The 24,552-nt window shown below is 33.9% G+C and overlaps 1 protein-coding gene across 1 annotated transcript in view; it reads right to left on the bottom strand.

Annotated features, from left to right (window-relative positions):
- Positions 1-20,053, bottom strand: part of LOC129231834 (myotubularin-related protein 2-like) — an 88,380-nt gene extending 68,327 nt beyond the window's left edge. Inside the window, exons 1-5 of the mRNA XM_054866214.1 lie at positions 19,455-20,053; positions 18,282-18,366; positions 3,571-3,668; positions 897-1,109; positions 731-814 (exon numbers count right to left, since the gene is read on the bottom strand). Coding sequence (XP_054722189.1) covers positions 731-814; positions 897-1,109; positions 3,571-3,668; positions 18,282-18,366; positions 19,455-19,754 — 780 coding nt within the window. The 5' untranslated portion in view covers positions 19,755-20,053. The remainder of the gene's footprint in view (positions 1-730; positions 815-896; positions 1,110-3,570; positions 3,669-18,281; positions 18,367-19,454) is intronic.
- Positions 20,054-24,552: the final 4,499 nt, after the last annotated feature.

Genomic DNA, 24,552 nt, shown 5'->3' with positions numbered 1-24,552 from the left:
ACCAGCATTACGACATGGTGTTCCTACTGTTTTCGTCTCTAAAGATTTGGACTCATGTGCCAATATCTTTTTGCAACATGATGCGGTGCGACTACCTCGGTAGCCATAGTATGACGGACCCTACCCTGTGGTGAAATGGATGGTCAAGGACTTTGTGATATCCGTGAAATGTTCAGCTAAGACTGTTTCTATCAGCAAGTTAAAGCCGGCATATTTAATCAACCAGGATTTGTGCCCGGATGTTTCAACTCTGAATCCTGTTCCAGTGACAACGCCTTCCGGCTCGTTTTCCGGACAGATTTGTTTCTCCCTGACTGTTTGAGACTCAGAGGGGAGTATTGTGGAGGACTTATATTTTTGCTTGTTCTAGTCAAATTTGCATTTATTTTTTGACTTTTAACTGAAAAGTATAGCCACCGAGTGTGTGGCAACAGTAACGAAATTATTTTATATAGCGAGTCACTTACTTACTCGTTCTCGCTCCCACTTGCATACCTGCTGGTAGCAGCATGCACAGAGTTTATATTTTAAGTTGTAAATAAAAAGAATTTTAACTTATATTTAAGTGTTCTTCCATATTAAACATGGTCACGGCCGAATGGACCCGCAACATATATATATATATGAACACATGTGTAAGGACACAACTACAAAAGATGAGCAATTACAATAAATACAAATATTGCATTTTTATTTCTTTTCAATTTGTATGGCTAATGTAATTAATTACCTGTCTCTTGTACTCTGCAATAGGTTCATACACAGACCAACCATTAACAGAATATTTTCCTTGGTATTCAAAACAAAATATAGGCTATAAAATGATAAACCATACAATTAATTCTTGACACAAAATTGGCTGATTTTTAAAATTATGTATGAAATAAAATGCATACTAGCTTATTTGAAACTGGAAAAGCGTATTGTTGGAGCTTTTCAAAAACATCTCTCCTGGAATGATTTTCTTGTTTGTGAGCAAAACGAAGGTTTCTCATATCTTTGCAGAAGAGTTCTATACCATAAGAATTTTCACCTCGACTACTTGCTCCACCAACTTTTTCAATTCTACTGACAACACCAAGAGGCACATCTAATATAAATGGTTGGTCCTATATTTTAAAAAAAGGCCTAATGAATATGGAATATGCATAGTAGGTATTTCAAAAAACATATCTTCAAAGAAAAATAATAATGACCACAAGTAAAAGGGTTAAATAATTATATTTATAAATGAGGTCATAAAAATTGGTTTAAACAACTTTTGTAATGATATTATGTAACTGAAGCAAAATATTCACTAGAAAGTAAATTTAAATTAATATTTTGAAGAAAGATAACATTTTACAATTGAAACTTTCTCTACAATTATGTTCTCGAAAAATGAAAATTAATTGTGCATATGTCTCTTTGTACATGGGTAGTTCTCAAAAGGTGTTAACAAAAAGGTTAATTCTGAGCAATTTTTAAAATTTTGAAATTTGACATCAATTTTGGTTTCATTGCATAGTATGTACACCTAGAACATCATATACAAACATAAAAAGACAGCAGGTATTTATAAAAATTAATAAATAGCAATTTAATAATCAGTCTGTAGGTAACAGATTTTAGATATCATCATAATGAAAGTTTCACAATTTTTGAACTTTTCCAATGAAAATTTTATCTATTTTTAAATTCTGCAATGAAAAATAGAGGAGTTATAAAGTGCATGAATGACTTTATATACTGGTCTTTAAATAATAAAAAAATTTTAAGGTTTCGTAGAATCCGAAAAAAAAAACCCATCCATTTTGCCAGCGCAGGTGATAAAGTCGCCGAAACCGACACTGTTGGTGAAAACCAGAATTCCCCGCTGGTAACCCTTTGCTTATCGTAGACTGTGAGTTGTCCTCAATTGGGGTTTGCTTGGCGATTTTTGCCGCCGTTTTGTTTACTTAAATGCGTTCGTTACAATCGAACCTTGTGTTTCTACTGTTATTTATGTAATGTTCAATGCATAACGTATTAATTGTGCAAAATATCAATGGATTAAAGAAAATAACATTATAATAGCCTTTTTTTATGAAGGTTATAAGACAGAAGATCATTTATAATATTGAATAAATTGAGAGAATTATCGGCGCCTATATCGTAACGCACAATTTAGACATCTCATATATATGTTTAAGAAAAATGATTTTGCTTCAAAGATACAAAAATTCTGCAGTTTTTTCCTCCAAACTCGCCACGTAACCACACTTACTGTAACCCAATCCATTTGAGAGTGAAGCGAACTCCGATCGATTAGCGATACAACCTTTCTTACGAAAGCGTTTAAACGATAATCCCACTTTCTCGCCTTCCTTGCAGAAAAAAAAAGATAGTAATTAAAAACATTGTATCTAGAATAAAAGGAAAATCTTACTCCTCCATCCCTCGTAGAAAAAGAACAGTTTGGCTGAAATAAGCAACGCAATTTATATGAATGATCATTCCGCATCCTCAAGAAGAAAAAGTTATGAATTAAAATCCGCATTGCAAATACAGCAAGATGAAAAGAAAATAAATTAAAATGCATACAATCAATTTAAATAAATGCAGTAAAACGTGCGTGAAAACGTTTGAAAAAAAAGAAAAATTAAAATAAATACCGTAACAATAAGAAAACCTTTCCTAAATGTTAAAAAAAATAAATAAAATATGCTAAATTTTCTAGATTCCTTTCTCTTCCGAAATATTGATTCATAAAAATTCGAACTAAGGAAAAAAAAACAATGTTAAAAATAAATTAAAATAAATATAATGACATTCATGTATAAAATATTAATAAGGACATGTTGTGGGGGAATTTCCACAAAAAATGGCATCAAAGAAATGTCTTTAAATAATATTAACAACAAAACTTTTTTCTTAATATTTTTCTTAATGAGCCCTTAATATTGAGGCTTTGCAAATTAATTAAAACATTTTTGAAGTGATATTTCTTGGTACAATGTGATCTAGGATATTTAAAATTAGGTCTATGGAGCAGAAAAAGACTGGCCATTGTCCTTAATTCAATTTGCCGTAGCGTTTGCACACTTTACACAACGCATTTATTTAAAATATAATTCGCTCAATTGAAGAGCGCAAATGCAATCTTCTTTACGTTATCACGTTGTTACATCATGTACTGTCACTAAATAATATCTATAATGACTTTAATATAAAAACAGAATAACATGAGATCATATATTTTTTTATATATTATAAGCTCATTTTTAAGAGGTATCCCTTAAATTTGAACTCGTTTCTAAAACAAACGTACTTGGAAGTACTCATTTTAAAATACTGTATTTTGAACAGTGTAACACAATCTGCTCTTGATTCTCCTCTTCGTACTTTTGCCGATCGTCCATAGTCACATCGCGAATTGGCCGGCCAAAGACCGAAATGCAGAAAATTTCAGGCTTTGGCCGGTAAGTTTTCGGCTATGTTGGCCAGTTTGCAAATTGGCTGGCCAATTTGCGAACTGACCTATTTTGGGCTTTGGCCGTAACATATATAACAAAGTATTCAAATGCTAAGTAACAAAAATCGTTGACTTACCCCTCTATCACTGCTTCTGAAATACAGCTTATAATTTGTAACAAACAAATTGCCTCGGACAGGACCCGTAAAAGGACATAAATATGTTACGTCCCTCGCTAAAACAAAAACAAAAAAATGTGTTTTACACAAAGTGGTAAAACTAAATAAAAATAGTGAGAAGATATCAGATAGTTTGTTATAAAACAAATCATTTTTTACTGTTGATTATCATCAAAACTTTGGCATGAGGTTTGACGTTCTAGGTATTTTTATGTTATGGTCAAAAATGTATCACCAAATGTATAATAGGAGATGCTCTCAAATGAACCAAGTCTCGTTTTTTAAATTGCAGTGTTAAAGTGTTACATTTACTCCAAGAATATTCGTAAAAAAACAAATACTTCATATAGTCATTTATGGTAAACAAACACAATCATTACAATTTAAGATAACTATATCTTAAAAGAAAACTTATGTCATTATCAACTTCTTCTACTTCACATTCCATACATTCAATCCATTTAACAAATTAACAGACTGGATAAAACGAAGAAAATAATGTTTCTATTAACAAAAATATTTTATTTAAAAAAATTTAAATGCTGAATGTATGAGAGACTGAAAAGTTTATAAAGGACTATCATTTTGCTTTTTAGATGAATTTCACTCCTTCCAATTTTGCAATTACAGTAGAGTCTTCACAATCTGAATTAATCAGGACCGACACTAGTACTAAAATCTGGGATTAAGTGTAAAGTAAACTCCTGATTATCCACAGAATAGGGTGGCATGCTAATAGTAGATAACTGAAGTTGCGTATAATGTGTAGTAGGTAAAAAACAATACTAGTGTATCGAATAGCTTTAGAAAGATCAATAACATTCGCATACATTTAAACTATAGCTAAAATGATAACATTGTATAAAAAGTATGTAAAAGCTAAAAAAATTATTGTTCATTACTGCAAACGAATTACACACATACGCAAGAAAATGTTGCAAACAGATTAACCAAAACAGATTGAGCTGAGTTACACCAAAAATACATAGGGAAAGGTGGCGAATGTTTTTGAGGTGAATTTTCTTGAACAAGACTGGCCCGGTGACTCAATTACGCTCGTTAGTCATGTAGAATTAGAAATCAGTGAGTACTAGTATAGATTTAAAGCAGTAAGTAGTGTAGATATAAATATCAGGTTTTGATGACCATGGAAGGTTTGATGTCATTAGAAGGGAAGAAAGAAATAGGAATGTCTAGAAATAAGTATTGGCACTTGTCCTGTTAAAATGTGGGCATTGGTCTACCTACATTCAGTTTATCAACACAGGGAAAAAATTTTTGGACTTGTGAAGGGCCACGGATAATCCGCCCCACGGATAATCGGGAGTTTACTGTACCTTCTAATCATTAAAAGTATACTACATAATAAAATCAATAATAAAACAAACTATTGTATCATCAGCAATTTTCTCACGTTGTCATAAAGCTATTCTTAAACATAATTACTTGCAACATAGTCACAGCCAGGGGCAGACTGTCCAGGTCGGCTAGTTGGGGATCCCCGACTGGGTCAACCTTCGAGTGGGCCACTTCAAGCAATTTTTTTATTGAACTTAATACATTTAAATTCACACCAAACAATTTTTAAAGAGTCATAATAATTTTTAAAAAAAAACGAAAAAAAAATGTAATTTGTTTTCTTTATGTGAAAAAAGCGTTTGAAAACAGGTTTATTTTTTTCCATCCTAAGCAGAAACCAAATAAACAGCCGAAGTCCACTCGCGCGATTGCTTTCCTCTCTTACCAACTCTCTCCAGTTTTTAGAGCTCTGGGGGCCATGGCTCCCACATTGAGGAATGGGTAGGAAGACAAAAAAAATTAGGATCCGACGTGGTCTAAAAAAGGCCCAGGAAGAATAAAAGAGCGTTAAAAACTTAGATGTGTACATCTATTAACAAAAATTGAAAAGGGCTAAACCGCTAGACAAAGCGACCCCGGCCCAGCTATAGATGTGTGGGCCATGCTTTGGAGTGCTGATCAAGAGCAGGGGCATGCACATGCACAAGGAAGTGGGGAGAACAGGGGCACCGACTTGAAAAAATTATTGGGGGGGGGGCTGGACTTTTTCGGGGGTCTAAGAAGATCAGGGTTTAAGCTGGGTTCGAAAGTTCTTTAGCATAAAAGCTAAAATTAAGGGAAAAGTTTTAGCAAAATGCTAAAAAATGTTTACATTCTCATATTTTCTAAATGCCTCTGTGTTTCATCTCCAGTTGAAAATAATTGAAAATTTCTTCTATGATATCTTTAAAGCAATAAGTACAGTAGCATTTTTTAAACATAAAATAAAAGTCTTGGATTATGCTTATCATTAAGAAAACGTATGTTTGGTTTTTAGAAAATTGCACTCTCCTCCTCCTAATAATGCAGTTTTTGAGGGGACATAATGCCGGATAAGACAAAGTATTGAGCTTGATTGTAATTTAAGCATCTTTGCTGAGATTTAAAGATTAAGCTGACTATCGCCATGCGTGCTTCCTGTCTTGGATTATAAGTTTCCTTTTTTTTTAAATTAACTTATTTTTTAGTTGAGCAAAAAAGCGAAAGTGCTTTGCTTTACTTTCGCAATTGAGATAGTGTTTTCGCATTTTGCGAAAAATGCGATCGTAGCAAAAACCCTGAAGAAGATATATAATCCTATGGGGTCCTCCCCCCCCCCCAAAAAAAACGTATCTTTGAAGGAACATATCTTTGTATCTTGAAAATGTAAGTTGACATATTTTCTGGTGCATAATTTTTTCGAACCAGCAACATGGTGTTTTTAAGGTAAGTGTCTAAAAACTGGTATACATTTTTTCTAGTTCAGTTTGGCTAGTTCTTTTGTCTTAAGCAACTAGGATGGGGTCATTACTAGAATATGAGCTCACAAATCCTAAGAATTGTGTCAGACATATATTTGGGGAGAAAGAGAATTAAAAGGATTCCATGGAAGTAAACATCAAGTTTTTGGTGATGTTCTTGAGGTTGTCAAATGTGGTTTAATTTATATTGATGTTAAAGAATCTTTCAATACGTTTAAATTTGATAGTACGTACTTTTTGGCGTATTTGTCTTCAATACTGCGTGAAGGAATCTTTGCCCAGAGTTTTCCTTATGTCCCTTATGTTCCCCACGTTCCTACTAAAGCCATAATGCTTTTCTTAGCTAAAATTTCAGAAAAGCATATTCGAAACTTAAAGTTTTACTTGTTTTTTTTTCCCCTTAGTTTTTATGAGTCAGCCGATGAATATACAAAAGTCGGAGCAATTCAATCGTAGGAGCTACCAGGTGTTAAACCTCCTCATGGTAGCCTTATTTGGAACACTTGCGCACTAATCTCAACAAATAGAGATAGAATATGGCGGCGTGAGAAAATTAAAATTCTTCAAAGGGTGCAGTGAGTCGAAAAAATTTGAGAACCGCTGAAATAGTCTTGGCCTTAATATTTAGAGTTTCATAAAGCCTGCAAATTTCTTAAAAAATCTAATTCTCATTGACACTTGCTAAGCAAAAAGAAACTTCTCTTCACATAAAGCACTCCAAGAAAAAAAAAAGCACTGCCTCTAAAAAAATAACACAAACTATCACAAATTATTGGGGGCAGGGGGGGCTCGCCCTCTGGCTCCGTAGAGTGGGCGCTAGTGGGGGAGAAAGGACATCTGTTGGCCCGGTTCCGAGCCTGAAGGGGGCCCAAGATTTTTTACATGAGGGGTGAAATACATGTAGGAACGAAGGGGTAAATAAGATAGAGGGGAGCATAAAAGTCATTTTTGATGGGCCCCAAAATTTCTGTGCACACCCCTGATATTCACTGGTTGGCACAGATTCAACTAAATGTTATCAGCTGGCAAGATATTTTATTTGTCTATTGTAAATTTGGTCTATTGTAAATTATCGCTATATGAGTATTTTCATCTCAGAAACGCATACGGGAAAATAAGTCTCGACTGCGATAAACTGAACCTGAAACAGGACAAAATTTCGACTTAGAAAGGAGCGCTCTTGAACATAGGCGGATTTAGGACTGAGTTCGGACGGAGAAGGGGGAGGGCGGCAAGTTTTTTTTTAATTTTTTTAACAACATTTGTTGTAATCAGGGCCAAATTTAGACTTAATGAGGTCCCTAAGGTATTTCAGGTTTGCGGTCCCTTTGTAGTCTTAAAGTCACTAGGGAGTCTTAAGTCTACAATTTTGTAGGGTAGACTGGGGCACGTTTACGAGGATTTTTTTCAATGAATTTTCTAATTTTCATGTTTTAACTTGGGGAAATCTTAGACACTGCGGTTTTATGAAGCAGTTAATGGAGTCAAAATTGGTATATTCAGTTGTTGCTCAGCTTTGTGAGTTTTTAAGAGTTAAAAAATTTATTTTTGAATCCAAGTAGGTTGCGTAAACTTGCCCCGGACACGGAGCATGTTTACATTTATTTTGATTAGTAGTTTGTTACATTAGAGCTCCTTTCCTTTAATACAAAATTAAACCTATACATAACCCTCATAAGACCGATCATTTTATATGGTAGTGAGATATGGGCAATTAATAAAACAGAGGAAAACAGACTTCTCATTTTTGAAAGAAAGATCCTTCGGGCAATTTTTGGAGCAGTAAAAGAAAATGACACTTGGAGAAGTTCATATAACTTTGAAGTATACCGTAAACACCGACAACCCAACATCTTAAGAGTAATTAAAGCCAATAGAATCAGATGGCTGGGGCACGTATTTGGCGTGCAGATCTGGACCCGGTTAAAAAGCTAACTTTTTCAAGGATTGAGGGTACAAGGAGAAGGGGAAGACCAGCAACAAGGTGGCTGGATAGTATTGAGAAGGACCTTAAAATTTTGGGAGTGAACAGGTGGAGAAACCTGGCAACGTGTCGTACCGCCTGGAGGAAGCAGACGGAGAAAGACTTGGCCTGCACCAGGCTGTTGTGCTGATAAAGAAGAAGAAGTTTGTTACATTTATTTTGACACCTAACGTGGTTCTATTAGTGTTTTGAACATAATATCTTACCATCGCTTAAATAAAGCAAATTTATTACAGACTGAATAATGTACAAAATTGAAGCTGAAGGGGCATGAAGACAGCACTATATGATAGTAAGCAGTAAAATAAGAATGTGTAATTTAATTAAAAATTAAATAGTAATTTTCAAAACTAAATAGCCCGAAAATACTAAAAACGTTTGAGACAGTTTGGAGCAAAAACAGTGTCAGGGGCACGTTTAAATTAGACACAGTAAGAACGATTGTAAAGGTGCTCCAACGTTCAACGCATAAACCCGTAGCCAAGTTCAGATTTATTTTTATCGTGTAAAAAAATTTAATAATATTTCAGTTCATACAAATACAATTCTCAAAAAAGGATAAAATTCTGCTGATTTTTATATATTTGTTCCTTCCTAACTAAGTATTATTTATTCACAACAAGCTTCAAAATGTTCAGTACAAAATTTAATCAACTAGGTAGAAGACAGATTATTCTTCCTGCTTGAAGGACCGAAGTTCGACTAATTCTTAAAAACTTGCGCGAATATTTGCTAGGGAGTAGCATCAATCTGTTATGAATGTTGGCTCTCCAGTTACAATTCGTTTTGAAAAAGGGGCACTGCGTAAACATGTCCCATGCGTAAACGTGCCACGGTCTACTGTACTTTGATGCAAAAAACTGTTAAGTTCAAACTTTTCCCCTTTATTAAAAAAAAAACATTCTTGTGTGTGGAGAATATAAATGTTCCGATTGGTGCAACAACGTGACACACATGTAAGATCAGACCTCTGCTTTGTAGAAATGACATGGGAAGACTACCAGCCTTTCTATCGCACACTGATGTGCGATTCCTGCCAAAAATGAGTGAATCTGGATTTAACTGGTTCTTGGTTCTTTCATTAAGGCCCTCAATTGTGTTTGAGATTTAAATATCGAAAAATTGCCAGACAATGCGTTCAAACTTTTGCCATGCTTTTTGGTGTACTATATATATATATATATATATATATATATATATATATATATATATATATATATATATATATATAAAGTTCAAGTGTTTTCGACAGTAATTATTTTTAAAATATTAAAAAGATTTTAATGTTTAGTTTTAAAGGTTATGCAAAAAACATTCAGATATATTTTAATCAGATCCTGGTTGATAAGTGATTGAAACGAAGGAATGACGCTTCTAGGACAGGCTTGAGTGAATCTTTACCTTTTGAAGAAAATTTCGCTTTTGTGAAGTTTTGTTTATCTTTTAAAGGGGCAAGGAGGGTTGATTAAGTTAAGGGTCAAAGGATAGCTTAAAAGCGGTAGGGCACGGCGTCCTCCTAAGAAATCTTGGGGAAACCTGTCCCCTTTCCTTTTATAATGATTCCAAACATATTATAAGATTATTTTTTTAAAATTTCAATGTCAAAAATTCTGAAGGAGAGTTTAAAATTGGGTCGAGGAGACTTCAGTTTTTAAATGCTTCCAAATGAGATCACTGAGCCTCTTACTCTCTCAAACATGACCAAAGATAGTTTTGCGTTTTTAAATAGTTCAACGTTGAAATATTTTCGTAGGGAGCTCCCAATGCTTTCCTGTTCCATTAATTTTATCAAGGCCTAAAATTGCATTACTAAAACTTCCTGTATCCGAGAATTTCTGGGAAGAGCCCCCAATATTCTACTGTAAACAAAAATAGATTAATATGGACTTCAATTTTGAAAAAAAAAAAGTTAAGAAAACAAAATCATGGGGGAACCCCTTCTTTTCTCTTTCCTCTAACGTTAGCGTAAATTGTAAAATTGCGGTTTTTGATATCAACATTGAAAATATCGCATGGAAGGGAACTAGAACCCCTTCTTCTGATTCTTTTCTTCTTAGGCCTATATTGATCAACCAATTTCAAAAAATTGCCAGGGGGATTAACCTCCCCTTCCCCATGTTCTTCCTCAGTAAAGAAGCCTTAAGATGTACCTTTTCAGACTTATAACTATTAGTATCCTTCTTTCAAGGCACATAAAAAATGTGTCGGGTTAACTTTATTCTACTTTCCAAAATTCTCTTTTTTTAGAACTTTAAAACTTGATTTAGAAACTTAAAGAAAAATAGGAACTACCGGTAGTTTAATGTCTTTGCTTGACTCCGAAGAACGAGATCCGGAACTTAATCCGGTTTAATTTAACTTTTTTAATTTACAGAGGTGGGCCAAAATATTCTTTTGCCGACTGGGTGAAAGTCAGCCAGTCCGCCCCGGTCACAGCCAGAAAGTTTTGAAGCAAATTTTAACTTCCAAAAGTGCTCGGGTTCTTTCCTTAACACTCTCTTTGGGGTCTTCAAATACTGTAGGGCTGGGCAATGTAGGAACTTCCACATTCTGATGCATCGCCAACCTTACATTGAGATGCATCACAATGTTTTTTTTTATTTACTTAAACTTGCATGTTTAAATTTTATAAAATATGTACCAGGTATGAAAATTGTATATCATGCCAGATATTTATTAACCCATTCCAGCACCAGCAAGAAATTAAATAACAGTGTTAAAAGTGCAAGATAGCAAAAAATATTGTAGGCATATATCTTAAAAATACAATGAACCATTTTTTCAAAGCAAAAAGATGTGAATATATGGAAACAAAGTCATGCATTTCATTCACAAGCTGTTATCTTCTTGCATTCACAAGAAGTTCCTCGTGACGAGTAACGTCGCTAAGGGTGAGGGAAGAGGGGCTCTGCCTTGGGTGAAACCTAAAGTGGATTTCATAGCTTATAAAAAATATAAATACTTTAATATAAATACTCTTAATGTATTCTTTTTTTAGTATTTATATTTTTATAAAAAATTTTGAAAATTTCCACGAACATATCTTAAATTGTACTTTATTCATTAAATTTAACAAAAATAGAGCCCAATATTGGGGGGAGATGCAATTAAATTTGCGTCACGGGTAAATTTTGCATGAAATAAATCCGAGTTTATATTTGTCTTTTAATTTAAACTTATAAGAATAGGTCGTTCCAGAAAAATGTACGAATTTTATATTTGCATAAAACATTAAATTTTGGGGGAGGGGGAGGGAGGAAACCACACATAACCAACCTGTGTGACACCCATGCTAGGAACTACACTGCTTGTTACACCAAAATAGATGTCTGCAATATTTGATGTTATTTTGCTCCTCTTTTTTTCTTTCAGTTTTAGGCGAATGATTATATTTTACCCCAGGATCTAAAAACAAATGTGCATTTTTTGCATGCTTTGGGAGAAGTGAAGGTCTACTTTTTCAGACGTATTCCTTGCTATACTTTGTTTCACTCTAACATGGCACTGGAGAGAAAGCAAGGCAAACCGAATTGCAACAACAAGGTTACTCTACATAGGGCGCGTGCCAGTCAGAGGCATGACTTGCTGAATTTGGCAAGGGAAAAAAAGTAATTTAAAATATTAAGAACAAAGCTACAATTCTTTAACTTTTCAAAGAAATTAGATTTGTCTCAAATATATATTTCATCATATTTTTATCACAAATACAATGCTGTGAATAGGATCTATTTTGCAATGGCAAAGAGCTACCGATCACTAAAGTAATTAACAAATAATTTTGAATGATTAAAAAATTAGCAGGAAAACTAATTAATAGTAATAATTAAAAGAAGAGAACATGCTCTGACACATGCATACTCTGCGTATGGTGACTTCTTCGTTCGCTGATAAAAAGCACGAGCCCACTCGTTAAAATACTGACCATCCAGTATATATATATATACATATCATCTATTTTAAAAGAAAAGATAAGACGATGGAAGTTGATATAGGTTAAGAGAACATAGTACAATAGCTGAGAAAATTTGGCATGGTAATGATGGGTACCAAAGGCATCGAAAAGAACCCCATTCTTTTAGAAGTATAACAATTGAAAAACTACCAGGCATGTTCTTCAAAGCACATCTTCGTTTTTCTACTGTAGATTATTTAAATTCATCAACAAGCTGTTAGCAAAAAAAGAAATGTATATTTTCAATCCTTGGCTGCAATTTTATTAGTTTGTTAAAAAGTGGATCTTTTACCCTGCTTCTGACATGGAAAGCTTACCTTTGTTAACCCCCACATATTTTATTTCTGTTTTGAATAACTTTTCTTTAATATTTCACAAGTGCTTGACTTGATCTCTTGAGCTGAGAAATGCATCCTAAGTTTGCTTAAATCTTTGGAATAAAAAAAAGGAACCCATAATATTTATAGGACCCATAATATAATTATTAATCCCACTGATTTAAAAATCCAAATGTGCCAACCATTACTTCGGCATTTGGAAAAGCTGCCATTGCGTCTTTTTATACATATATGTATGAATCAAAGAAGTATCTTTGTGCAGAAAAGTAAAAGAAAATGCAACAACGTTAAATTGCACAAATTTAGAGAACTACAGACACTTGTTTTGAGATTTCAAGGATCCCCTTTTTCATTGCAGAAAACAGCCTGTTCTCAATTTTTTATATTAAAAATGGGTGTTCCTTGAAACCCCGAAACAGGTGCCCGCAATTCTTGACAAATTTGTGTGACTCAACGTCAGGGCCAGATTTGGAAGTGTGGAGGCCCCTAATCAGGGTTCGAAAAGATCGTCATATTTTCGAAGATATCCGATACTTTGATATATATCCCAATATTTTGATATATATGTATATATCCGATATTTTCGACTCATGAAAGTTAGGATATTTTTTAAAAATTTCATTGTGGAGTCCCTTTGTTGTGGAGGCCCCGGGGCAGTAGCCCCGCCTGCCCTCCCCTAAATCCGGCCCTGCTCAACGTTGTTCTATTATCTATACATATAATAAAATAAGATGTTTGTGTGTGTGTGTGTGTGGCGCGCATCTCGGGAAAACGGTAAGGCCTAGGAGGATGAAATTTGGTATACAGGTGTAGTTTTTGCTGAAGTTGTGCACCTCGGGCTTCGATTTTTGATATTTTAATTAGAAAAAAAGTTATTTAATGTTTTATGTGATTTTTAGCACTTTTTAGTACTTTTAACCTCACAGACCCCGAACCAATCGCGCCAGACAAATATTTTTGGTACTATAGTGTCGGAAATTTAATTTTAAATATGATGAACAAAAAAATTTTGAAGATAGAGCAATTTTTGTATTTTTTATGAATTTTTGAAAAAACCTTTAATTTGCATGTTTTTCTGGGTTTTATTTTTTTCTAATATCATCCTGCGAGAAGTATCAAAGCCTCATTTCTGAAATTTAAGTTGGTAATAGTAAAAACATTTCGCCCTCTTCAGAAGAAAAAAGTTCTTAAAAATACGCAATAGTTTTTTTTTTACAATTTTTTTAATGCTGAACACATCATGTCCTTTCACGCATCAGTCGAAAAAAGCGTTCTTCAATCTTTTATGCCTGTGACGTCACTACTTGGGTTTCGATTCGATATTTATGATGGAATCTTAATCGCAAGCAATGTTAATCTTTTTTTTTTTACTATATAGCTTACTTCTACATTTTCTGACGTGATGACCACGTGTTTTTTCGGCAGCGCTTGCTTTTTTTCTTTCCTTTTTTTTGTTTTATTTAAGGATTGCATTTATTTCTTTTTCCATCCCCTCCCCCCAAGCTGGACCTTTCGCTGTATCTATATTACGTTACATTTCATAGTTGTGCGCATTAATTCAATAAAAAGAGCGAGATTTTTTTTATCTTTGTCAAACGCTACTTTTTGCACACTACGGGGAATTTGAGCTTTTTTTTTTTTTTTTGCTCTACTTAAATAAAAAAAGCGGTTTTTTTTGAGTGTTCTTTGTTTTTATTAGGAAATGGGTGAGGAGGTCAAAATAAATAGAGATGGATAAGAAAATGTAGAGAAAGATTGTAAAGGTAGATAGCCGCCGAAGGCGGCAATCTTGGCGTAAAAATGTGAATGGCACAAAAAAAAGATAGAGATGGATTGATTAATACTGCTGCCAAATTTATTTAAACAACCGCCGAAGGCGGCAAACTTGAAGTAAAAAGGTAAATGACAAGTTAACCAAACAGCCGCCGTAGGTGGCTGCTTGCACATTGGATGTCAATGCCCCCCTCCCTCCCCCACATACACCATGACTTTGAAAAAACAATGCTTTCACATAAAAGTGGAAGTGCATTTTGTTATTTTTCGACCAAATTTGCATGAAGAGTACGTCGTTTGTGTCTCCCCTCCCCCTCCTTTAAAAATATTCCAAACGACGAAACTGGAGACAGAGCTAGAAAATATTTTATTCAAATTATTAATGATATAGATAGATATAGATTGATTAAAACCGCCACGAAATTTATTTAAGCAGCCGCCGAAGGCGGCACCCCTGGCGTAAAAAGGCGAATGGCGTAAAAAGGCGGACCAGCTGGTCGCCGCAGGCAGCTAGTCTAAAATAATATACATCAACCCTGTATTAGCATTTTCCTTTTATACACTCTAGTAAAAACGGTAAAGAGCCAAGATAAAATCTCCAGTTTTGGAAGGAAAAAAAAGATTGCCCTTTTTAAAAAATTCTAATCAAATCAAAAACTTAGAAACTTCACTGGAGTTAAATGGAAACAATTAGCGAAAACTATATTTCGGTGATCAGAAGAAGATATAAATTTTGAATTTTTAAAAAATAATTTGATTTTAAGCTCAACTTATTTAGGAAAGAAGTTAAAAATAATAAAGGAAAATGCATCGAGGTTTAGGGAAACAGAAAAGATGTGGCTCTCTATTTTGCGTGACTGTGAAAGAAAATGATTAACCACGAAATTCAATTTATTAAAAATTATTTTACTTACCTTTGCATTGTTAATGTTTCCTACTTTATATGTATACTTTGGGAGTGAGTAAATTTACTTCCCATAAAAATTTAATCTAAGGCAGGGGTTCTAAACTTTGGGTGGGAAGGGGGGCAGAAGAATTTCATGTTACGGAGGAGATGTGTATGTTTCTAAAATTAAAATGAAAAAGTAAAACTTCTTCATCCAGCAGTTCATCGGTGTAAATTGGTAATATATATGTATCTGTACATACGTGAGAGCATTATTCTTGTTTCCTCCAAAAACTTTTCAAACAATCCGAGGAAAAATTTGTGATGTACCCTTTTACATAACAACTATTTGTTACATTCAAACAAAATTCAGGTTTTCTTGATTTTTTCACTATAATTTTCTTGAAGTTCGGGTTTTTTCATGTAAAAAACAAAAGCTATTTAAAACTACCAAGTAATAAATCTCAAATTGGCAAAAAAAAATATTATGATGTATTTTATTCCAGCAAGTAAATAATTGAAAACTAATGTTCTCATTTCATTTTTTATTTCTTACTCACCAAAACTGTTTTTAAAAATATATTCAATTGCTTGGAAATAATGATGGAAAGCATAAGTGACATCATCTCCGAGGGTCCCTTGTTTCTATCATAATGTGACTTACAATATGGGAATCCCTCGGGAAAGGAGCATAAATGACAACAGACCAGGCGGAAATGCTTTGACCACAATGTGGAGATGCTCATTTAAGAGTCATAATGATTATCGGATGTTTTTCCCTCGGTGATACGAAGTGGGGAGAAACGAGTTCTGGGGTTTGCCGGTCCACGGGAAGCACGTCAACAGTAACTTTGAAAACTCAAGTCTTCACCATGGGCACCCATATGTTTTAAGGGGGGGGGGAGTGAGATATTTTCCCCGTAGAAACCGATTTTAGTACAGATTAGAGGGACTAAAATCTGAAGTTTTTAATAACATATTTAATAATGGCTGGAAAAGAAATGTTTTATGTTTTTGCAAAGAAAAAATACTAAAAGCAAGGAAGTTCTAACTTCTAAAGGGGGGGCTTGAGCCCCCATTTGCCCCCCCCCCCCCTCCCCATTATGGATGCCCTTGGTCTTCACCAAGACACAAGTTGAGTTACGACCGTCTGATTTTCCTTTCGTAATCAAATACTTACAAATTAAATGTACATTTAACACATAACAGCTTCAACTATATATCTCAACCACACACATTCTCTATTTTTTTTTCACATCATTTGACAATTTACACCCTTTTAAACCACCAAATTTATAAGAACTACAGAGTAGCACAACTCGTACCTTTCCCTCTAGTGCCAAGTTAGATTGGAACAGACTATTAGCAAGCTTGGATTGACACTACTAATTTAACAATAGTGAGAAAAAAATTCGAGATTAAAACAGCAAAAAATCGTGAACACGTGTCTCTACATCGGAGCAATGTAGATGCATTGGTTTAGAGAAAAAATACTAAACTGCTTTTATGATGTGGGAAGTACACCCTTTTTGGCAATGTATGGCCCAGCCATTTTATGTAGGCTGTTCGTAATTGGTTCATAGTTTAATTTTTCTTTCTGATTAAGCAATTTCAGAACATAACAATTTTTACACTTATTGATTCGTAACCCAGTGTTTTTTTCCAAATCAAGTCAGAGCATATTTTTTGGTATTTCAGATTAAGGTTATTAATTACTACCTAGTTAATTGGCTGACTAAAGCTAGCAATGTTCTCCAGTAAAACTATGAATTTAATATTTCTGCATTTTAAATCATATACTTCAGGTGATATGGCATAATGTATCTTTAGAGAAGTGGCTCCATAAGCTTCTTTTCTTTGAAATGCTAATTGACTTTTGATACAAATTCATCAATGAATCATTATTTAAATATAACTCAGATTTTCATGAAACTTTCAGAAAATTTACTTTTTGACATCTTAAATTTAAACATAATACTTTTTAAAAATCTTATTCATAACTCTGGAGTAATTAATTTTTAAAATTTGTTGAGAAGCACTTTTTGTAACTTTCCGGAAGAGCTTTAAAATGTTATAACTCCAGTTGTATAGGAGCTACAGTTGTATAAGGGCTCAATTTAAAGAGAATTACATGTACTTTAATTTGCTGTATCATTTGAATAATTTTTGAAAAAAAAAACTTTTTCACAAAATTTTAAATATTTTCCAGATGCCTGAAAAATTTTAGAAAATATATGGCTTTTAATGTATTTTAATTAATGCATCTAAAAATGCTCAAAGTGGGACTATGAATAGATCAGTAGAACAGCAAATAATGTGGGGACAATTTTACAACTTTGGCTTTAAAATGTTATAACTCAAGTTTAACGCAAGCTACAGAGTTTTACAGAGAGAGCAACAGAGTTGTATAGTGGCTCATTTGAAATATAATCGCATGCACTTTAATTTGATATATAGCTTGAAAAGTATTGCATGAACTGCACTTTGATATGTACCTCTAATTAGGTTCTTCTGCCTTTATATAGAAATTTTATTAAGACCTCGTTTGGAGTATGCTGTTCATTTTTGGTCTCCTTATCTCAAGAAAGGTATTTCTTTATCGGAAAGGGTTCAAAGAAGGGCTACTAAGCTAATAAGGGAACTTTCAGATTCAGATTATGATGCCAGACTTAAAAGTATTAATATGTGTAGCCTAGAACAAAGGAGAGTCAGAGGATTAAAAAAAAAAGAATTTGGATACCGAAATTATATGGATAATACAAGGAAAATTTTTAAAACATCTTTGAAAGAAGATTGATAGTTTTGTTTTTATTTTTAAATTATTTAGCAGAGTTGGAAATTACTAGATAAATTTATCAAAGCATCTTTACTTCTCATTTATAAACTTTTTTATCTCATTACAAAAGATAAATACACAAGAAATTACATGAAAAATTACCACGTGAATTTCCTGGAATTTTTTCACCTTGAAGTAGTGGAGGTTCATCTCCTTTGTGCAGCATTTGAGGCTCCCGCTGTTTTGCCTAAATTTCAAAGAAATTCTGAATGACATACGTATAATCTTATTATAAAGACTCATAAACCCAGATTAAATTTTAACTTAATGTTTAAAAATATTAACAGAAACACCTTTGCAGTTTTTTTTTTTTTGGAACATTCTTGTTTTAGAGAATTAAAAAGATCATTAGATGAACACTATTCAGTGTTTCAATGACATATACTATTTAATATAAATTTGACCAAATACAACTTAAAAAAAAGTCCTTTATTGATTTTAATAGCCGACTAAAACATGCACCAAGATCATATAATTGCTCTAAAGTTACGGCCTACATAGATAACTCAACCATGGATGTCGTGGTTGTTTAATGTTTGACACAAATCAAAAGTAGCATTTGTAAAAAAGGTAAAATTGAAATCAAAAGTAAATTTGATGTATTTGTACAAAATAAAACAAGAAAATAAAATATATAATATAAGATATGTAGAGGCTTATTAGTAAAAATAATAAATCAGAGCCTGCCAGCAAATGGACAGGAACTTATAGTATTTCATAGGTTTTTTACTGGTAAAAACCTAGTTTAGTAAAAACCAAGTTTGTTGCTTAGTAAACTGCAGTCTACACTTAAGAAACTAGATTTCATAGTCATGTAAAAAAATAAAAACCTCCTACCACATAAAACTGCTTGCAACTCAGGATTCAAATATTTCTCATGGGTGTTAAAATGTAGAAAATCAACCGTGATACAGTCAAACCCTGTTAACACAAACTCGCGTAACGCGAAATTTTGCTTAGCGCGAAGTAAATGCCGCTCCCTGTCAGATAAAGCTACAAATTAGTGTTAAATCAATCGCTTAACACGAAGAGGATTTAGATGAATTCCCGCATAAGACAAAAAAAAATTTAAGGTATTGAAGAAAAAGGGAGAAGAAAAAATTAAAACCCCATCCTTTTACATGAAATTACTTACTTTCAAAAGTCAGAAATTGCCCTTGGGGAGATGGTTACCCCAGTGCATAGTTAAATCTTTTGGAAATTACGAAAAATTAACATAAAATAAGTGAAACTTTTTTTTTTTTTTGCATAGTGCATCACTTTCTTTATAATTACCTTTAGCTCTGTCAAAGGAATGTTTTCCGACGAAGTTGAGGACGATGAACATACGGATTTGCTTGGCGACTGGGATCCTTTGGACTGAGTGCTTTGACTTTCCACAGATTCATGTTCAAGTTTTGAATTTAAAGAACTGGATTTCGATTCAGAGCACAGTGAGTCACTACTTACAACTTTGGATCTGTGTGGGATATCGCCTCTGTCTAAATTCAAGTTCATATGCGGCTCTGTCATAACAACTTTCGATCTTGCATCGCCTGCACCTCTTTCTAAATTCATGTTAATATGCGGCTCCATCTTAAATTTCAATTTGGGAAATATGAGATCAGTTACAACTAAAAGAAATACGTATGAGTGAATGCATGACAACTCAAGGAACGATTAAGGTGGAACCGCATATTGCGTCACAGTTAGCAGTACTTCAGCAATGTATAAAATGCGACATCAATCTCTTGAACTCAAAAAATACGATTTTAAAACAATTCCTTCAGTTAAAAAGGTACAAGATTGATTAAATGAACAATTAAAATCTATATAATTCTTATGCACCAGTACGAACAGTCGTACTGATGCATTTACAGTATGTAACTTTTCGACGGTTTTGATTGGCTAATCATGACGTAAACAATCAGACGCCTTTCATTACTGCTGCCATCTAGCAGATAACTTTACTGACAATCAACAATCTCAAATCATTTTTGCAAAAGTATTTGGGGGCCGTGGTAGCCTGATCGGTAGGGCATTGGACTCGGGGCCGGAGGGGCTCGGGTTCGATCCCCGCTGGTCGAAGACCCACCGTCGTCATTAAAGGGGACTGGGCGACGTTAAATATGCTCGTGGTCTCAATGTCCTCCAAGTGAAACGATACCTCTGGGGGTGCTAGTTCCAGGTAGCTATTAGCTCTTGGACTAGTTCTAAATTCTCATTAACTGTTCGATCCGGTGATGGTGCTGCCATCTATCGGTATATAAAATAATGGAGGCAAGGCACTAGTATGCAGACCTCGACATAAAATACAGTTGAAGTCAGTTGTGACTCTTGAATAGAATAGAATAGAAAAGTATTTGAAGTTCAGCTGAAAAGATTCAAAAGAATAATTGATTTTTCAAACATTTATTAGATGAAAGTATTATTATTCAGCTTTTTTTTTTCAAATAGGGACTCTAGGTCACGGGTTCGATTTCCATTGGTTCACTTCCCAAGCAGCAAAGGTACAAACAAATACAAATACAAAAGTGACGACCAGCAACAGCTATGGGCCCAGCTAGGCTGATCCTAGTCAATTTACGATCTCCAGTGAAGAGTGAAGATCAATGGCCCTCTTAAAACTGTCTACTCCCTAGCTCATTACCATGTCTTCCGGTAAGCTGTTCCAAGGTTCCACTACCCTGCTAAAATAATAATTTTTCCTAATATCCATGTTAGCTTGAGATTGAAATAGCTTAAAACAGTGACCCCTTGTTCTGTTTTCAGTGCTAAACTTTAGCCCCGTAACATCTTTCATTTTAATAAATTTAAACAACTGAATCATGTCCCCTTGGTCTCTTCTTTGTTCAATCCTACATTTTTAGCATTCTAAGCCTGGAATCGTAGTTTAAATAAGAGAGTCCATTTATTAGCCTTGTAGCCCGCCTTTGAACCCTTTCCAATACATTAATATCTTTCTTAAGATAAGGAGACCAAAACTGAACAGCATACTCCAAATGAGGTCTTACCAAACCTCTATATAGGGTTATTTATTCGTTTAGTAAACGTTTTTGAAAAGTCTAAAAAATCAATCAAACGTATTTTTTGAAAAAATGACGTTTACAAAACGACAATTTTTTTTCAGAAGCGTAAATGCTTAAATTTAGACCTTTTCCAAACATTCACAAAAATCATAAGCAAAATAAAGTCAATTTATATCGTTTTGTAAACGTCAGTTAGAACTAAATAACGTCATGGATTTTTATCAACTGGATTCGAAATCGTCTGCAACATTTTATTTTATTATTGCATTATTGTAAGTTATTTAAATTCAGATTTTAATGTCCTTTAAGTATAGAACCGGTAGCTACCGGTTATTCGATCATGTGACATCTAATGATCACGTGCTTCAATCAACCAATCAACAGCTTGAAATGGTAAACGGTAAGGTAATTGGAAATAGAGGTTGCGTTCGACGAACCTCACCGGTCTACCGGTAAGTAACCAGTAACTAACCGCGTCGTTCTATGATCAACCGGTTACCGCAGCGGTTACCCTCCTAAGCAGTTGATTGGTTGATTGGAGCACGTGATCATACCTGTCACGTGATTAACTAACCGGTCGCTCTCGGTCGTGCTCGTCGAACGCACTCAGAGTCAATGATAGAACGTGCTGCGGTTAGTAACCGGTTACTCACCGGTCGACCGGTTAGGGTCGTCGGTGCAACCCTGCAACCGCCCATTAGCCAGGGCTAAAGCAGAAATACATGAAATACACCGCCAGCTCAGTCACTTCCAGCCGAGGACTGCAGTTTCGTGCTTATTAGCACTCATCAGCCCGGCAATAATGTTCTTTGTTGCGAGGAAGAAAATTTGCAGTCGGGTCCCCACCAGCGGTGATTGTCACTGAAAATTGAGGAACACCACGAAAAACAGAGGCATTTTGGCCTCCTTATTAACATTCTCTATATTTTAATAAAAGTTTAACCAACGATAAAGCACCCGCTGGTTCCTGGCTATTAATCAAATTGCAAAAAGATTGCATCAAACAGGTAAGTTCTATTTACATTATCTCATTTTGTAAGATTTTTTGTAATTTACTTTATTTGAAACAAATAAACGGAATAAGATATCTGTTATTATAAAATTCTATTGCTTCTTGATTGTTTTTAACAATACCGTCGAGCCTTGTTAATTCGAACACGCTTAAAGCGAATTATACTGCCATTAAGAACTACGTTTCCGATCCCCGTCCTGTTTGTTGAGTAACATTATCCTTAAGATGGACGAATTGATTTTATAGGTCCTTTCGAGTTCGTTTTAAAGAGGTTCGACTGTACTGAAAATGATCAGTGATGTTTCAAAAAGGAAAATAATTCTGTCAAAGTGATGAAAAAAATATAAATAAAAGTCCAAAAAAATTGAAATTTTAAAATTAGAATATCTCTGTGATCTAAAATTCAATGAATGAAACAAAATTATATCATCTTACGAAGAATCTTGCTTTTTTCTTCTTAATAAGTTTTTTTTTTTTTTTTTTTTTTTCTGTTTCAGTGTTACAGGCTACTTTGGTAAAATGTATATTTAACCAAAGAACTTCATTTTAACATGTATTACATTTTTTATTCTGTTGTAAAAATCCTCTGCAGAATTTTGATATTAATGTTTGAAAACATATGAGTGGCAAAAGGTGTTAATTCTAAATAAGTTTTTTTGTAAAAACTCTTTTAGTTAAACTCTTATTTATAAATTTATAAAATATACTTAAATATTTGTATTGTTTTTATTGTTTTCTATATCTAATAAATAGGGAAGGTATAGGTTCGGGAAAAGATCGAATTTCTCTGGTGCAAAAATTTGCATGAAATCGGGCGAAATTAGATGCACTTATTTACCCCCATGTGAATTGGTGCACATTAGCTTTTGGCGCCGATTCCTTTAAAGTGAAAGAGCAATCGAACGTTTTTTTCCGTTATGAGTGACTGTTTCATCTCAGGAAGTAACATATTGATTCAGACAAAAATTGGTCCAGTCCTCAGGTAGGCTGGTACGATTTTCGCGGCTATGGTTTGAAGTGGGAAAGCAATGAACTTTTCATCTCGTTATTTTGTGACTGTTGCATCTCAATAAGAAAAACAAGAATTCAGACAAAAATTGGTCTATAGGTAGACCTCAGAGGGTACAAGAGGTCTTTTTTTTTTCTTGGTGCCAACAGCTCTAAGTTGGGTGGTAGACTGGGATGTTCTTTTTCGTTAATTGTGACTACTTAAAATCTGAAAGTAATAATGCTACGATTTAGATGAATTCTGGAATTTAAGTGAACCTACTCAAAAAACGCCGATGATTCAATTTTGGCGCCAATCGCTGGGACCGCCGTGAATCTTATCGGTCCCGCAATCGCTCAAAAGGGCTGATCTTTTTCATATTTTGCACGAGTTGCACAGCTTAATTAAGTTAACAATGTGAAAGATAAATTACATTCTTTGTTAGCAGATAAAATGTTTAATTCATTTGAACAAGGCTTCTAAAATTATTTTCAATTTTCACTTTTTGATTCTGCTATTGCGTATAGCAGCAACTTGTAGCAGCAATTATACGTTGGAGCGAAGAGAAGAAAGTTTCGTGATGTCTACGAACATAACTGTTTCCTGAGTTTTATTATAATTAGTTTCAAACATGTACAACATGGAATGGATGTATCACATAAATGATTTGACACATAAATGATTTGAATAATGTTAAAACTACTGTATCTTGAGTAAAAATCTAACAAATTTTTAAATTACTTGGGATTGGTTGGTCCGGTCCAAATTAACTCTAAAAAAGTGAAGCAATGTGCCCCTGAAAAAATTCCATTTTTTTTTCTTTACAACAAGACGTGAAGCAACTACAAATTATTATTAACCAAAAGGACTTATTTTGAGAGGAAATGAATTTTTTGCTCCAATCTTAATCCATTTCAAAAAATACAGTTGCAGACTTCAGAAAATTATTTACCAGAAAACATCACGAATAGTCTAATAGTGAAAAGGTTTTTCTAGGTAACAATCAAAAGAGCGTATTGAGACATTTTTTGACTCAAAAATCATTTGGCCTCGTTATCGAAATGTTAGTCTTAAAATTTGGCAAAAATGTAAGAATAGCGCCAGCCAACTTTAAAGACTTTATGAGAAATGGAAGATGCCGCAAGGCTTCACCATCTACATGCGGCACAACATTCATCTACAAAGTATGTGAACACTCTGTTCCATTTCTATCTATTAAACTCGCTAAATTTAAACACTTTTACTTAAAATTCGGCGACTTTCAGTCCTTATATTTCGATAACGGAAAGCCTTGGGCAATTAACTTATGCACCCAGAAACATCTTCTACTGTGCTCCTTTGATTGCTACTTGTGGTAAATATTTT

The sequence above is a fragment of the Uloborus diversus genome, chromosome 10, assembly GCF_026930045.1.
Source record: "Uloborus diversus isolate 005 chromosome 10, Udiv.v.3.1, whole genome shotgun sequence".
NCBI lineage: Eukaryota > Metazoa > Arthropoda > Arachnida > Araneae > Uloboridae > Uloborus > Uloborus diversus.
This window is presented reverse-complemented; position numbering and strand designations above follow the sequence as displayed.